This window comes from Mus caroli, unplaced genomic scaffold, assembly GCF_978045245.1.
Source record: "Mus caroli unplaced genomic scaffold, Mus_caroli_1 scaffold_8, whole genome shotgun sequence".
Lineage (NCBI taxonomy): Eukaryota > Metazoa > Chordata > Mammalia > Rodentia > Muridae > Mus > Mus caroli.
The window spans coordinates 103,739,837-103,756,151 of NW_028227263.1; the positions used below are offsets into that span (position 1 = coordinate 103,739,837).

General features: G+C 43.2%; 1 protein-coding gene across 4 annotated transcripts; it reads right to left on the reverse strand.

The window, feature by feature from the left end:
* Positions 1 to 402: 402 nt before the first annotated feature.
* LOC110298337 (uncharacterized) lies at positions 403 to 12,843 on the reverse strand. 4 transcript variants are annotated; one of them, XM_085841812.1, is made up of 4 exons: positions 12,688 to 12,843; positions 8,115 to 8,299; positions 5,953 to 6,079; positions 403 to 3,195 (listed from the first exon to the last, which is right to left on the reverse strand). In XM_085841812.1, exons 2-4 carry the CDS (start codon positions 8,250 to 8,252, stop codon positions 1,262 to 1,264), a joined length of 2,199 nt encoding a protein of 732 aa, XP_085697938.1. In that variant the 5' UTR covers positions 8,253 to 8,299; positions 12,688 to 12,843; the 3' UTR covers positions 403 to 1,261. The 4 variants fall into 4 exon arrangements, with proteins under 4 accessions (XP_085697938.1, XP_021023176.1, XP_085697939.1 ...); XM_021167517.2 differs by having other exon boundaries at positions 8,115 to 8,343; XM_085841813.1 differs by having other exon boundaries at positions 8,120 to 8,364.
* Positions 12,844 to 16,315: the final 3,472 nt, after the last annotated feature.

Consider the following 16,315-nt stretch of genomic DNA (forward strand, 5'->3'; position numbering starts at 1 on the left):
AACCTGAGCCTATAGGGGCTCACTGAGACTCAACCACCACCAAGAGAGCATGCATGGGAAGGACCTAGGCATCCTACACATAACAGATATGCAGTTTGGTCTTCATGTGGAACCCCTATCAATAGGAGCAGGAGCTCTCTCTGAATCAGTTGCCTGCCTTTGGGCCCCTTTCCCCTAACTGGACTGCCTTGTCTAGCCTCAATAGAAGATGATGCACCTTGACCTACTGCAACTTGATAGGCCAAGGTGGGTTGATATCCATTGGAGGCCTCCCCTTTTCTAAGGAGAAAAGGAAGGAGGAGGAAAGAGGGAAACAAGGTGAGAAGAAGGGAAAGTTCTGACCAGAATGTAAAGTAAATTAATTCATTAATGAAAATAAAAATATTACTATCCAGCCAGGCATACTAGTGCACATCTTTAATCCAACCCCTTGGGAGGTAGAGGCAGGCAGAATTCTGTGAATTCAAGGCCAGTCTGGTCTATATAGTGAATTCCAGTACAGCCTGAGCTACATAGTGTGACCCTGTTTCATGTTTAAAAAAACAAAACAACAAAAAAACACATTAAACAAATAAACAAAAATCCCAATATTGATGTAGTTTTCAATAAACTTTTCTCTAAAGCCTCAAAACCTTGTAACCTTAACTTTAGAAGGTCTCAAGTAATTAGTCAACATTTCTTCAACATGCAAAGAAACACAGTCCATAAAATATCTCCTACAGTACAGGCATTTGTGCTTCTTCCTACAAGTTGATTAATTCTCAAACATATAATTATATTTATGTTTAAACAAGCAATGCATAGCTTTTTTCTTCTAAACTATGGACTATGGCTTGTATAAAGTTTGTGTATGTATTATGTGTAGACACCTGTAGCATGTTATGTGTTTGCCTGGGTCCAGAAGACAAAGATTTTACCAACTGAGTAGTGTATCTTCTTAGTCTTATTTAGATCTCTGATAAATAAAATTTCATTAAAACCAAGGGGAATATTTTTGACGAGGGAAATGGATGAGGAACTGACTCTACAATAAATTCTTTTACATGATTAGATGAGTGCCTGGTAGGAGTACTTGAGACTATTGAAACATTATTTTGAGGGACTTTCTGCATTCACAATATATGTCTCTTCCCAGTATTGCATGGACAGTGCACCTAGAGTTGATGAACAATGTCTCACAGCTTCAGGAATATGTGTGACCTTGACTATATGCCTTCAGCTGATACATATCAATGACAGATTTCCCATAGGCAGAGAATCACTATAGTTTCTCTGCATTCTGAGTTTGTTCATAGGATGTCACTTGTGAATTCTGCAGGAAACCCTTTTCACCTTTGTTACGGACGAAAGGTTTCCCCCTACTGTGAATTTTACAATGTCTGTAGAAAGAAGACTTATCACTGAAGGCCTTCCCACATTCAGCACACACATATGGTTTCTCGCCTGTGTGGATCCGTTGATGCTCTTTGAGATTGGCTTTTGAAGACATTGCTTTCCCACAGTCACTGCATATGTAAGGCTTCTCTCCAGTGTGAATTCTCTGATGTGTGCTGAGAACTGACCTATCATTGAAAGCCTTTCCACACTCAGAACACACGAAAGGTTTCTCTCCAGTGTGAATTCGATGATGCACCTTCAGGTGAGATGCTCTCCGGAATGACTTCCCACAGTCAGAACATTTGTAAGGCTTCTCCCCAGTATGAGTTTGCTGATGCATTTGTAGGTGAGAGTTTCTTCTGAATGACTTTCCACAATCATCACATTTGTAAGGTCTCTCACCTGTGTGAATGCGATGATGCACGTGTAGGTGCGACTTCACACTGTATGATTTCCCACAGTCATGGCATTTGTAAGGCTTCTCCCCTGTGTGAAATCGACAGTGCTTCTTCAGATCTGAAGCATAAAGAAACAACTTCCCACAGTCACTACATGGGTAACATTTCTCTCCACTGTGAATTCTCTGATGTGTAGTGAGGACTGACTTTTGGCTGAAGGCCATTCCACAGTCAGAACATACAAAAGATCTACGATCAGTGTGAATTTGATGGTGTACCTTCAATTGGGATATTTTCCTGAATGATTCTCCACAGTCAAAGCATTTGTAAGGTCCTTCACTGGTGTGAATTCGATGGTGTGCAAGCAGGTTAGATTTAATACTGAAAGATTTCCCACAGTCAGGGCACTCATAAGGCTTTTCCCCTGTGTGAAATCGACAATGTTTTGTTAGATCTGATGCACAAACAAACATTTTCCCACAGTCACTGCATGTGTATGGCTTTTCGCCAGTGTGAATTCTCTGATGTATGGTGAGGACTGACTTTTGGCTGAAGGCTTTTCCACAGTCAGAACATGCATAAGGTTTCTCACCAGTGTGTGTTCGAAGGTGTACCTTTAGGTGGGATGTATAACTGAATGATTTCCCACACACATGGCATTCATAAGGTTTCTCCTTTGTCTGGATTCCACGGAGCACTTGAAGGCTAGATGTACCCCTCAGTGATTTGGCACAGTCAGGACATTCATAAGGCGTCTCTTCTCTAGGAGTTTCTGAATGAGACGTCAATTTAGACTTGTGAAGAAAGGTTTTCCCACAGGTGTGACAGATAAAAGATGTCTCCATACTATTAGTTATTTGCTGTTGACAGAAAGCTGTCTCACCAGTGAAGACCTTCCCACATCCAGTATATTCAACTGGTTTGTCTTGAAAATTAATTTCATGATCCATAAGTGGTGGGTTAAGAGAAACAATGTTTCCAAACTGACTCTCGTTGTATGGTTTCTCTGTTTGATGAGGAACTGTGCACACACCATTAGAAGAGGCTTGTGTAAAAAACTGATGAGATCCGATAATATCATTAAGCTGCTTTATGGTATTGCTTTGACTGTCACTATTTGCTCTTGGAGGTACATATTGTGTAGAAATGAGGTGGGGTTCCAAAAGAGTAGATTCTTCAGTTTCTTCATAGTCCCAAGCACTGCCTATGTTCAGTATTTTCTGGTTTTGGAAAGCACCAGGACTTATGGGCAGGACCTGGCTTTGCTGATCTGTCTTTGCAGCAGTGTCACCCTCCTGCCAGAGTTTCTCTAAAACGGAGCAATATATGGAGCCATGTTTGGTGACTTCGCTGGCTGCATCACTTAGAAATGAAGCTTTCACAAAAATTTGTTGATGTTGTGTGTCAAGCTGCAATTTACCTGTAGAGAAGAGCAAGAGATGAAGGAACAGGCGGTTGGACAGGATGGAGAAGGAAGCACACAGAACTGAATCTGAACAGTGAGAATTCTAAGCCAGGTAGTAAGCAGTCATGCTCATCATATGGGTGATGATGCTAAGGAACACTACATAGCCCTTGTTATATACCAAACTCCATATACATAGCACTCATGTGTGCTAGGCAACTTTGTGGACACTGGACACATGAACTCAAAATAACCTCCCACACAGCCACATCTACTTTGCTTGTTTTATATATGAGAAATCAGGAGTTACAGCTAGTGGCCAACATCACTAAGCTGATTTCTGGGGAAGATTTGGTTTGGGCAAAGGCAAACAGTTCAACAAATAAGAGACTTATCCATACAAGTGTACTATACAGGAGGGGATCTGCCAAGGCTATACGGCATTGCTGGTGGACAGCTAAGATGTAACGAAGAGACTGCAGAAAAGACGTCAGTAGCTCTGGAGAAATGTATATTCATGTCCTTTTTCTCTCTGTTTTTGGTTAAATTTCTTTTCCTTTATTGTGGTAGTGAGGATCAAAGTAGAGCCTCACTCATGTTAAGCAAGTATTCCACCCTGAGCGATAAACTACACTCTCAAATTGTTATTCTTTGTTTAAAAAAAAAAGAAAACCACATACATGCACACACACACAGGAGGTAGGCTGGAGAGTGGTTCAGTGGCTAAGAACACTTGTTGCAAACCTAGTGCAATGGAAACTCCCTGGAATCTACAAGGGTGACCCTAGGGAAGGCCCCTAGCAACCAGGGATATGAAACCTGAACCGGCTCTTCTCTGTAACCAGGCAAGGCTTCCAGGGGTGGCTTCCACCAACAGAGCCACCAAACCTTCCACCTGAATTTGTCCTGTCTGAAAGATGTGCTGGGGTAAAGGTATGGCAGAATTTGTGGTAGTAGCCAACTAATGGTCCAACTTGAAAGCCAAACCACAAAAGGGAGACCCCAACTGACACTGCCTGGAGGGCCAGGAACCAGAGGCTGGATAGCCCTGAGGCCTAGGATAGAACCTATCTAAACCAAACCAAACCAAACCAACCCAACCAACCAACCAAATAAACAAAAAACAAAACAAAACAACAAAGGCAACAAAATGATGCTTACTGATAATTCTGCTATACTTGTAGACCAGAGTCTCGATGTAGAGACCCACAGCCAAACATTAGGCAAAGCTTGGGGAATTGTGCCGAAGAGAGAGAGGAAGGACTGAAGGAGAAAAGAGGGGTCTAGGACACCACAAGAACACAGCCTACAGAACCAACTAACAGGACTCAGAGACTGAACCAAAAATCTGGAAGCCTGTGTAGGTCTGACCTAGGTCCCCTTCAAATGTTATGGTTGTGTCAGTAGGTGTTCTTGTGTGGCTCCTAACAGTGTGAGCTGGGGCTGTTTCTCACTCTTGCCTGCTTTTAGGACCCTCATCCAGCCTTGATATGAGGGGATGTGCCTAGTCTTACTATAAAACTTGTTATGCCATGCTTGGTTGATATCCCTGGCAGACCTGTTCTTTTCTGGAGTAAAATGGTGGAGTGGATCTGGGGAAGAAGGGTAAGGTAGTTTGAATAGGTTTGGCTCGCATAGATTCACATGTTTGAATGCTTGGCCATAGAGAGTAGCACTATTAGGAAGTACGGCCTTATTGAAGGAGGTGTGGTCTTGTTGGACAAAGTGAGTAACTGTGTAGGTGGGCTTTGAGGTCTCTCTTCTGACTGTGGAATCTAGTCTTTTCCTGGCTGCCTGAGGAAGATGGCCCGTACTTGCTGTCTTCTGATCAAGATGTAGAACTCTTGGCTCCTCCAGCACCATGTCTGCCTGCATATTGTCATGCTTCCTGGCATGATGATCATGGACTAAACCTGAAACTGCAAGCCAGCCCCAAATTAAATGTTGTCCTTTAAAAGAGTTGTAGTCATGATGTCTCTTCCCAGCAATAAAACACAAACTAAGATAAACTGAGGAGGTGGGAGGAGGGGTCGGGGGAGAAGAAAAGGGGGAACTATAGTAGGGATGTAATATAGGAGAGAAGAAGAAATTAAAAAAAAAAAAAAAGACCATTTGTTGCTCTTGCTGATGACTTAGATTTGGTTCCCAGCTTCCACATGGCAGCTAAATTGTAACTACAGTTCAAAGGAATCTGATGCCCTTTTCTGGTCTCCATAGGCACTGCATACACATGGTATATGGACACGAGAAACCTTAATACACATACACCCCACATTTACTATGGATATGTGTGTGTATGTGTGTGTGTTTAAGTATATGCACTCGAATGTGTTATACATACCATGGCATGTATGTAGAAGTCAAAATAAAACTTGGGAAATCGCCAGGCAGCAGTGGCGCATGCCTTTAATCCCAGCACTTGGGAGGCAGAGGCAGGTGGATTTCTGAGTTCGAGGTCAGCCTGGTCTACAAAATGAGTTCAAGGACAGCCAGGGCTACACAGAGAAACCCTGTCTCGAAGCCCCCCACCCCCCAAAAAAAAAACCCAAACCAAAAAAACCAAAAAACTTGGAAAATCTGTCTTACAGCAACTTGAGTCAAACTCATTATTGGCAGCACAAAGCAACACATGAAAATAACCACAAAGGAATGAAACATCAAGACAAAAGAAGGAAAAAAAATTCATAAAAGACTTGATATTCCACCATGTTTGGAAACGAGAAATAAGGTAAGTAGGCCCAGATCTTAGCTCCCCAGGCCAGCCATGCTCACCCACTGACAAGAGGTGGCTGTAGATCTCCAGCATCACGTCCTGGTACAGGCGTCTCTGGGCAGAGTCCAGGTGCTGCCACTCCTCCTGGCTGAAGTCCACAGTCACATCCTCAAAGGACACCAATCTCTGTAATAACATAATCATTGTAAATTAACACTGACAAGCAGAACATGTGTTTTCAGTTACCCTCACCCCTTATATTATGCTTTAAGCTTTCTACAAAACACCTATTTCCCATTGTATTTGGGGACATAGATGGAAAGAATATATAAAAAAATAACTTGCCATCTATTAGATACTATCATCCCATACCAGGAGGCCAGAAAGGGGTCCTTTTTCATTCTCTATCCAAGATTAAACAGCATGACAGTTTATTAAGCCGCATCATTCTTGTCTATAGCCGTGCTGGGTCCCTGGGATTCAACACTATATGGGCTTTTACTCTTAAAGAAACTCAGACTTGCCAAATAGCAAATATAAAGACCCATATGGGGCTATAAAGAATATTTTTAGAAATATATACAAAGCAAGTTGCTGGGAAGAGCAAGTTAGGCACACACCTGGGAATGGCTGTCATGTTAATGAGCGTGCAGCCCCTTAGACGGGAAGTGAGGAGTTTGAACTGGGATGTGGAATAGCATACTCTAGGAGAACTAGGATGGAGGTGGACAGTAGGGAAAGCCATGGTTTTAGGGAGTGGCAGAGAGTTCTGAGTAGGAGGAGACAGTGACAGCCATGTCTACAAACTAGTTGTCATCCCAATCACAAGGAGGTACTGGCGGTAGGTGAAGGGGATGTGGAGTTTTCATCTTTGAGCTACGGACTGTCACTTAAGTAATTAATTGCAGGGACATGAAGATCTTCAAATGTAAAAGGCTGGTCTTATAGCATCCAACGTGTGCCACACAATGTGATGGCAAAAGGATCTGCCTTTAGAAGCACCTAAGACACGAATGCAGCCTTCTGAAGGGCAGTTACTACTATAGCACTTTCCTCTTTGAAAATGGCTGCTAAACTACACAGGAGAAGCACTGCCAAGTCTCCACAAGGTAGGACTTTGGGATGATGACACCTGAAGCCAGTGAGATGACCAGCATGATGTGAACTTGGCAGGATACAACAGTGCAGGCATGTCATCACTGTGAAGCATACTGCAAGAATAAAATAAAATTGGAGTACGATCATTCTCTAGAGCAGAGATCTCCAAAGCAAATACAATGGGAGCCACAAAGTCATCTCAAAATTTCTAGCAGTCATATTAATTATACTCAGATGGAACCAACTTAATAGCATATTTTATTTAGCCTAACATATCTAAATTATTACTTTAAGATACTCCGCTTAAAACTAAAGAGAGGGTTCAGTGAAGAGCACTGGCTTCCAGAGATCTGGGTTCAATTCCCAACACCCACATGGCAGTTCACAACTGGTTATTAATTCCAGTTCCAGGGGATTCGATGCCCTCTTCTGGCCTCTGTGAGAACTGTATGCACACGGTACACGGCTATACAAGCAGGCAAAACATTCTACACATAAAAAAATATATATATATTAAATTAAGATACTCAGCTTTGAGGAGCCAATGTGTATCTATGAGCTGGGTGAGAAAGCCAAAAGACTCAGGGACTTGTCCATGTGTGTGGTAAAGAGAATGCTATGTAGCTGTTACCTTGGCACTGAACCATTCCCTTTTGGAGGAAGGGAGGAGAGGTTCTAGAGGCCAATCTTTCATGTTACATAAATGTGTAAGGGGACACACAGCTGGGGAAGGCTGTCACAGGGACGGGTGATGCAGTTGCACGAGATCCCCGTGCCCCTGAGGGTTGTACTTCACAGTTGTTACGATAATTAATATATACACAAAAAGTCTCTGCTTCACTAAACTAGACTTGGATGCACCTACTTTTTTGTCCTGCCAGTCCTTTGGGCTGAATAGGAACAGGATTCCCCAGGGAGTCATAGATGGGGAGATAAACCTAAATCTAAAAAGCAGCACAATGAACGTCTCATGAAAAGATGAGGAAAGGCTGGGGTTTCAGCCCTCTGCATCTCACTCTTAGCTGGAGAATCAAGGTTGTCTTAGGAAAAGGAGTCCCCATCTTCTGCTTCCAGTGTCTACAATCTAGCGAGGAAAAGTTGAACTTGGAGCATCTCTCCTCACCTCACACAATCCATCCTGCTCCTCTACTCCCAACCGCTGGGGCAGCTGGCAGAAATTCATATCAGTCGGCATGTCCTCTGTGGTTTCTACTCTTGGTCTCTCTCTAATTTTCTCAGGATTCTGAAGATAGGTCAGCATGTGGACGATTCTTGTCGAGTTGTGGGGCAGAGGCCAACTTGGTTATGCTGAGAAAATTGGCGGTATGAAAGGCTTAGCCTCACCCAGAGGTCTGCAAAGATATCAGAAAGCCCTGGAAAGTCAATGACCATATATCACTCACTCAAAATTTATTAGCCCATGAAGAGTTGAAAGTTCTATCTGAAGATCATCCTGTAGACACTGTAGAGCAGACAAAGCCCAGAAATGTCCAACTCTCCCTTCTACCTCTTAACCGTGACAACAGGAAGGTATTAAGCAAGGTGACATAAAACAAGGATGCAGGTATTGGTCACTGGTACTGGGAATTTGATGCAGGATAAGGCTCATCAGCCCCTAGCTTCTGACTGGCAGGTCAAAAGTATGAATCAAAAAAAAAAAATTAGCTAGCTCTTAGCTTATTTTCTGGACAATTTTTTCAGCTGTATGGCAAAGGCTACTATACCTGGTGTTTTAATATGACCTAAGGTCATCAAATGGAAGAGAGAAGATCAGTATATATCTGACTTATACAAAATGACACACTGTCCCAGTTCAAGTTTTTGTTTGTTTCTAGGCACTGTTCAAACTTACTAATGTACCTCACAGCCCATCTCTTCTAACATATCTCTGTAACTCACTCACCACCGCAACCCCCTTCTTGATCAAAAAAGATAAGGTATATACACAAGGACTTCTGGTCTGTAATCCTACCCTTTCCTCCTTTTTTTTTTTTTTTTTTTTTTTTTTTTCCGAGACAGGGTTTCTCTGTGTAGCCCTGGCTGTCCTGGAACTCACTCTGTAGACCAGGCTGGCCTCAAATTCAGAAATCCACCTGCCTCTGCCTCCCAAGTGCTGGGATTAAAGGCGTGCGCCACCAACGCCCGGCTGTTTTTCAAATATATATATATATATATTACACTGTAGCTGTCTTCAGACACTCCAGAAGAGGGCGCCAGATCTCATTACAGATGGTTGTGAGCCACCATGTGGTTGCTGGGATTTGAACTCAGGACCTTAGGAAGAGCAGTCGGTGCTCTTAACCGCTGAGCCATCTCACCTGCCCTCCTTTCCTCCTTCTTATTCTGTCCATTTTATTTTGTTATTCTGTAGCACAGGCTGACAGAGAACTCATTATAAACTCCAGGATGGCCTCGAGGTCATAGTGTCATTGCTCCATTGGCCTATCAAGACAGTGTAAGGATTACAGGTATGACCATCCCTCTGGCCGACTATGCATGTCTTCCTTGTCTATAATGAGTCACCCCTCTACACTGGATGTGGTCACTCAGATCAATGATTTTCAGTGACCTCTAAAGACAATATAGGAGTGCCAGGTTACAAACTACCTCCCAGTGACTGGCACACTGCAGGATCCTGAAATTATGACTGACACAAATTTTATCTAGCGTGTTTAATTTCTTAGTTTCCACATAACCTCAAATAACTCTCAACACAAGGGTCCAAATGACAGAGTCCAGGCTGGAAGCAATATTGATGCTACTTTCCTTTTTTGAGGTAGGGTCACTTGGCCTGAAGTCTATTGTCCTGCCACATCTGCAGCTTCCTGCAAGAAGCCACTACCTGCTGAGCAGCTGAGCTTATCTTCGGGAGGAGATTGAGATCCAGGCAAAGCTATGAGATCCTGGCAAAGTGGGGGGTGGGTTCCCTCCCCCTTTAAACTCAGACTTAAGAATTACTTTGGACCTTGTTAAGAAACTTTGTCTTGGTCTCATTATTCCTCTCTCATCTGTCCTTCCCATCCATCCCCAGCTCTCCTTGCAGGTACCCACTTCTCCGTGCTATAACAACATGAGGAATTATTACTGAAGTGTCACAGCAGTAGGAAGGCTGGGAACCACTGCCTTGGAGGGAAAAGGTGCCAACAAGCCTGACAACATGAGTTTGATACCTGGGACACACATGGTAGAAAGAGAGAATAACTCTTGATAGCTGTCCTCTTGACCTATACATGTCTCTCAATCTCTCTCTTTGTTTCTCTCTCTCTCTCTGTCTCTCTCTCTCTCTCTCTCTCTCACACACACACACACACACACAGAGAGAGAGAGAGACAGACAGACAGACAAACAGGCTCAAAAAGTAAGGCAGGAGTGCTGGTGTGAAAGACGGGATGATGTCCTCTGGCTTCCACGCTCACCTGTACACACACTTCTACCCATAGCCAAATAAACCTGTATATAATGTACACACCCAAACAATAACAACAAATAATGTACACTGGTGGTACCACTAGGTAGGCAGGTTACAACACGGTGAGAAAACCTCCTTTACAGGCCTCACAGGCTCTCCAATGACATTCTTAGTTGGAAACTAATGGGTTATTTAGGCAAAATACATAGATGGATATTGACTAATTGTTGAGGAGACCAAAGTCAACTAAACTTTTGGTTTTTGGAAACTTTGGTTGCAGACCTACAATCCCGACATGCCAGAGGCAGGTGGATCACAGCCACATTTGAGGTCAGACTGGCCTACAAACTGAGTTTCAGGCTAGCCAGGGGTACATAGGAATAGCCTGTCAAAAGATAGGAAGTAAGGAGGGAAGGAGAGAAGGAGGGAGGGAGACAAGAAGAGGGAAGGAAGAAACAGTGGCTAGAGAGATGCTCAGTGGTTAAGAGCAATTGCTGCTCTTGCACATGCCTCAGGCTCAGCACCTATCTGTAAATGTGGCTCACAGCCTCCTGTGACTGATTCCAGAGGAGCAGATGGCCACTAGACACACACTTGGTGTCCCTATATACCATTGGTCAGACACTCATACACATAAAATTTAAAAGATGAAACACACACACACACATACATACACACACACACACACACACACACACACACACACACAAACGGCTGCTTTTACTAAAAAGCATTATGTATGTCTTCAGCACTTCGGCTCTGACTTAAACGCTAACCTACTTCATGCCCAGCCTGGCCTCCATAATGTAGACATCCTCCAGCCTCTGAGTGCAGAGTGCTAAGATTACAGGACAGCTGTGTGCCACCACAACCTGCAGCACTACTTTAGTACATAAAGCTTAATTTCTAAACTTAACCTCAAATCTGTGCACTAGAGACAGACATGGGGCCACTAGGTCACTTTACCAATCTGCCTGTTCAACATAACCACTGTATGGAGTCTCACCCTCTGCTTTTCTTTTTTTCCTTAACATTTTTTTAGGAGGTGGGGAATAATTGGAGAAGGCAGCTCGTCCAACATTAACGAAAAAAAAATTTTTTAAAGATTTATTCTTATTATTCAAACATTTAAAAATGATACGTGTGTGGGTGTTTTGTCTGTCTGTGTGTCTGTGCACCATTAGCTGGGAGGCCAGAAGGGATCACGGATCCCCTGGAACCGTCCCACCAGGCAGTTCCAAGGCACCAAGTGGTGTGGGTGCTGGGAACCCAACACTGCTGACCCACATCTCCACTCTCCTGCCTTTCCTCCTCACTGGTCTCTTCAGTAGGCAGACTGGATGAGACTGGCCCTTGCCTGTTTGGATGCAGGAACCCAGGCTTCTGCCTTACAATCGTTTTACAGCAGCACCTTTCTGCGTAACTGCCAATTACCAATCCTTGCCAAGTTCACAGTTCCCAGGCACAGGTCAAACCTCCGATCAGACCTCACATCAGCAAAGGACTGCAGTATTTATGTAAACTTTCAATTGTAACTGAATTGACTAGTTTTTTCTTAAATCTTTCTTCTGTCTTCAGGTGCATACGGGGAATGGAAATATCCAGACCACCTAAGGGCAGCCCCAAGGCTTATGTCCCCGCTTGGATGACTGTGCCCACATTAAATATACCTAAACACATCTCCTGGCTTCCATGCAGTGCCTTCTATTGCTAATACTGCTTAGGCTGACAGAGATGGAGGGCACTGTGTCTCCAGTTTGGGCCAAACGTAAATAAATTCATTTCCCCGTTTTCTCTTACTCTTTGGAGTTTTTCTCCTCTCGCAGGCCAGTGTTTGACCAGGAGCCAGGGCTCCAGTTATCAGCTACTCAAACCGCCCAGAAAGCGACGCGGTCGCCCTCACAAAGCACCCTACACTGGCCTCAAGCTCCATCACTGCAGGAGCAGCCCCACTCGCCTGACTCCTAAGCCAATCACTGACTGAGCGGATCACAAGCCATCTCAAGGTCCTCACCCTGAAGCTCCCGGATGCTGCAGCGCCCACTCACTGAGTCCTGCCCCGAATGCCCTCACATGGTAATTTTCACGGACGACGGTGGGAAATCCCACAGGACTGCATACTGGGAAGTGACAAAATACAGACGTGGAAAACCCGCAGGAACAGAATGAAAGCAAACCGAACGACCCTCACTTTATCCACCTCATCCCCCCCTGGGGCCGATTCAACCATCACTCAGCACAAACCGGCGCTCAGCAGCACAGCGTCCTCTGCTCCGCAGCCACTCACCTCACATTGCACCTTAGAGAAGCTCTGCACACGGCACGCCAGGGCTGCGAGACTTCCGCCCACAGACACCCACAATTCCATGGGTTCGGATTCCAAACACCCACGCTACCCTGGCAACGACAGAAGAGGCGAACTACTTTAAGATCTGAGCGGATGTGATCACTCTAGGCCACTTCCGATTTGAATAAGGGTTCTCTTAGTTCACTACCACGTAGCCCTGGGTGGCGCGCATGCGCACCACCACCGGCGGAAGTCTATCTTGCCAGTACTTATTATGGCTCATCTGGTGGTTTCTGATTTTTTTTTTTTCTTCCTAGAAAGTGCCATGGCTGAACCCACACTCCAGTGACACAGAGGCAAGCATCAAAGCGCAACAGTTCCATACAGCCAGACAAGAATGTGATAGGTGAAAGTCCAAGGCTGTCTCACATGGTTAGGGGATTTATTAACTTCTTGTATGTGTATATAATTCTAAGACACTGTAACATTACATCTTCCTAAATGTACCTTTTTTTCCTGTATTTTATTTTATTAGATTTATTTTATGTATTTTTGCCTGCATCTTGAGTTTATAGCATCCAGGACAGCTACAAGAGCAACAAGTACCTTTAATCTGTTTCTCTTTTTCTTCAACTTTCTCTTTATTTTCACCAGAATTGAAACAAATTCTTATTTTTGAGATGGCCTCACTATATTGGTCTGACTGGCTTGGAACCGGACATGAAGATCATTCTGGCCTTGGACTCTCAGACATCTCATGGCCTCTGTTTCCCGAGTGCTGGGATTAAAGATGTGTATCACCACACTGGCCTTTTCTAATTTTTCAAAAATTGAAAACTATATGGGGTTATTAGGAAACAGGAGGTAAAGTCATATGGAACATCAACGGTGAGAATCTGAGATAAGCCATCATATACTTCATACTGGGGCATCTCACGGTTCCCAGAGGATAGAAACCTGTTCTTACTTAGAAGTAAACTGTTTTCTAAATTGCATAATAGAAATAATGTAGAACTAGATGGGCAGTGGAAATAATGGTAAATGGGGACACTAGTCAAATGGGAAAAACACCTAGCACTGTAGTGAATAAATTAGTAAACCTAATGTACACTATGAGAATAAAGTATAAAATTGTGTGAGTTATCTCCATATTAAACACATTCTAGCCCTGGACAGTCTAGAACAGTGGTTTCTCAACCTGTGGGTTATGACCCCTTTGACAAATCTCTATCTCCAAAAATATTTACATTATGATTCATAACAGTAGCAAAATTACAGTTATGAAGTAGCAATGAAAAATATTAGAAAGGTTGAGAACCACTGGTCTGGAACTATGTAGACCAGGCTGGCCTTGAAGATACTCTGATCTTCTTGTTTATACCAGGGAAGTTCTAGGATTTCAACAATGTGCAATCATGCCCAGTTCACCCATGGTCTAGAGCTTCCCACTGAGAACAGACTACAGGAATAATGTAGTTTAGGAAACACAGTTTCATCATCAAAGATACACCTCAGGAGTCCCAAACGAGTGGACTCAGCCATCCATCACCACAGAGCAAAATTATAAGTTATATAAAAGCCAGTATTCTGCAAATATCATATCATTATTGTTGTTTATACCCATTTATTGGTATAAACATCCCAGGCACCAACGTGTTCTTCCGGAATTTCTCTGTTTTGTTTTGTTTTGAGACAGGGTTTCTCTGTGTAGCCTTGGCTGTCTTGGAACTCACTTTGTAGACCAGGCTGGCCTCAAACTCAGAAATCCTCCTGCCTCTGCCTTCGAAGTGCTGGGATTAAAGGCATGCGCCACCATGCCCAACCCGGAATTTCTTTCCATAGTTTTCCCTCTTTAGTCAATAAAAAATGCTCATCTATCTTGTCCTGAGCCACTGCTAGTTCATCAGAAAGATGAAGCCTTGACTCATGGAAGTGATGAGCTGATAGAGACAGTCATGTGTGTGTGTGTGTATACATACATACACACACATATATAAATATATATAATCAGAAGTTAGTATCTGTATATGAAAGGGAACTCGTTGTCATTGTCTTCATGAATTACCTCATCTCATATTTTCCAGTTGAATCAAGTTCCTTGTAAATTTCATTTTATGACTCATAAAACCCCACTGCATTTATACTATAGTTTCATTATCCATCCATCTATATTGATGGACATCTGGGCTTACTCCATTTCTTTGCTATTATGAGGAGTAGTGGTAAGCATGGATGTGTCAGTATCTCTGTAGTATGAAAGAGATTAATCCAGAAGAGGTTAGCTACATGATTCAGTAGTTTCAATTTCAGAAACTATCACTAATGTTGAATCATGAGATCTATCATCTCAAAACCAAAACAGTCAAACAAACTAAACACAAGAACAAAACCCCAGACTGATTTCATTGGAGTTGCAACAAACTACATTCCCTCAAACAGTCATCAAAGTCTCCCTTTTCTTCACATCCTCAGATTTGCTGTCCATTGATGACAGCCATTCTGAGCAGGTAAGACGTTAGCTAAGGAGGTTAAATGCTTTAAAAGAATTTGACTGTATGTCTTCTTCAGAGAGTTCTCTGCTCAGTTCCTTATCTCATGTCTTTATTGGCGTGTTTTTCTTTTTTCTTTTTTTAAAGTCTAGGTCTTTTCAAGCAATACGCCATGATTCATAGGGAATGGACTACTGCAGCTCAGGCTTGTTTCTGTCAGTCTCACAAAGTGGATTTCTTTGGGTGGCACAGGCTACTGCTTCAGCTGAACCCAGTTACTGTTTCTTTGGCTTCCTCTTTTCTGATTATTTCCCTTCACCCTTTCCAAGAAGGTTACCACAAGTCTTTTGTTGTTGTCTGGTTTTGTTGTTGTTGTTTTCTGAGACAGGGTCTTTCTTTCTCCCTCTCCCTCTCCCTCTCCCTCTCCCTCTCCCTCTCCCTCTCCCTCTCCCTCTCCCTCTCCCTCTCCCTCTCCCTCCCTCTCTCTCTCTCTCTCCCTCTCCCCCCTCCCCCTCCCTCCCTCCCTCCAGCACAGGTTGTCGGTGCAATGCATGTGTAGATCAGGCTGGCCTTAGAGATCACAGAGTTCTGCTTCTGCCTTCTGAGTGCTGGAGTTAAAAGTATGTACCACCACAACTGGCTCTGGATTATGGTATTTCAACCTCATGGGATACCATGCTACCAACAAAGGTGTGTATTTTAGGGTAGAAAAACAATACACACAGAGATGGGGTTTTAATAAAAGAAAGTAAAGAGATTCTACACAGGAATATGATTTTGAGAATAGTAATATATGTAGCACATATGGTCAAATATATTGTGAAGAGACAGATAGTAAATATTTGTAGCTTGGAGGCCATAACAACTCAGTTGTGCTAGGGTCTCTGTGACTTCAAGACCAGCCTGGTAAGCTGCAGGTCACCCAAGGTTACATATTGAGATCCTGTCTCAAAAAAACAAACAACAAAAACAAAACAAAACACCCCAAAAGACAAAAACAAACAAACAAATAACAACCCCAAAAATCAACCAACCAAAAAAAAAAAAAAAAGACCATAATAGGCACAAGCTGGCTCAATGGTTAATGGCACATGTTCAATTCCTGGGACCTGAATGTTGTTAATAAAGAACAAACTCCC

Bases quoted from the DNA above. Each gene is read 5' to 3' on its own strand.
- LOC110298337 (XM_085841812.1), bottom strand. From the start codon at position 8,252: ATGCTGACCTATCTTCAGAATCCTGAGAAAATTAGAGAGAGACCAAGA. The intron at 6,080-8,114 runs GTGAGGAGAGAT...ATGTTATTACAG, and splicing joins AGCAGGATGGATTGTGTGAG to AGATTGGTGTCCTTTGAGGA. The intron at 3,196-5,952 runs GTGAGCATGGCT...TCTTCTCTACAG, and splicing joins CAGCCACCTCTTGTCAGTGG to GTAAATTGCAGCTTGACACA.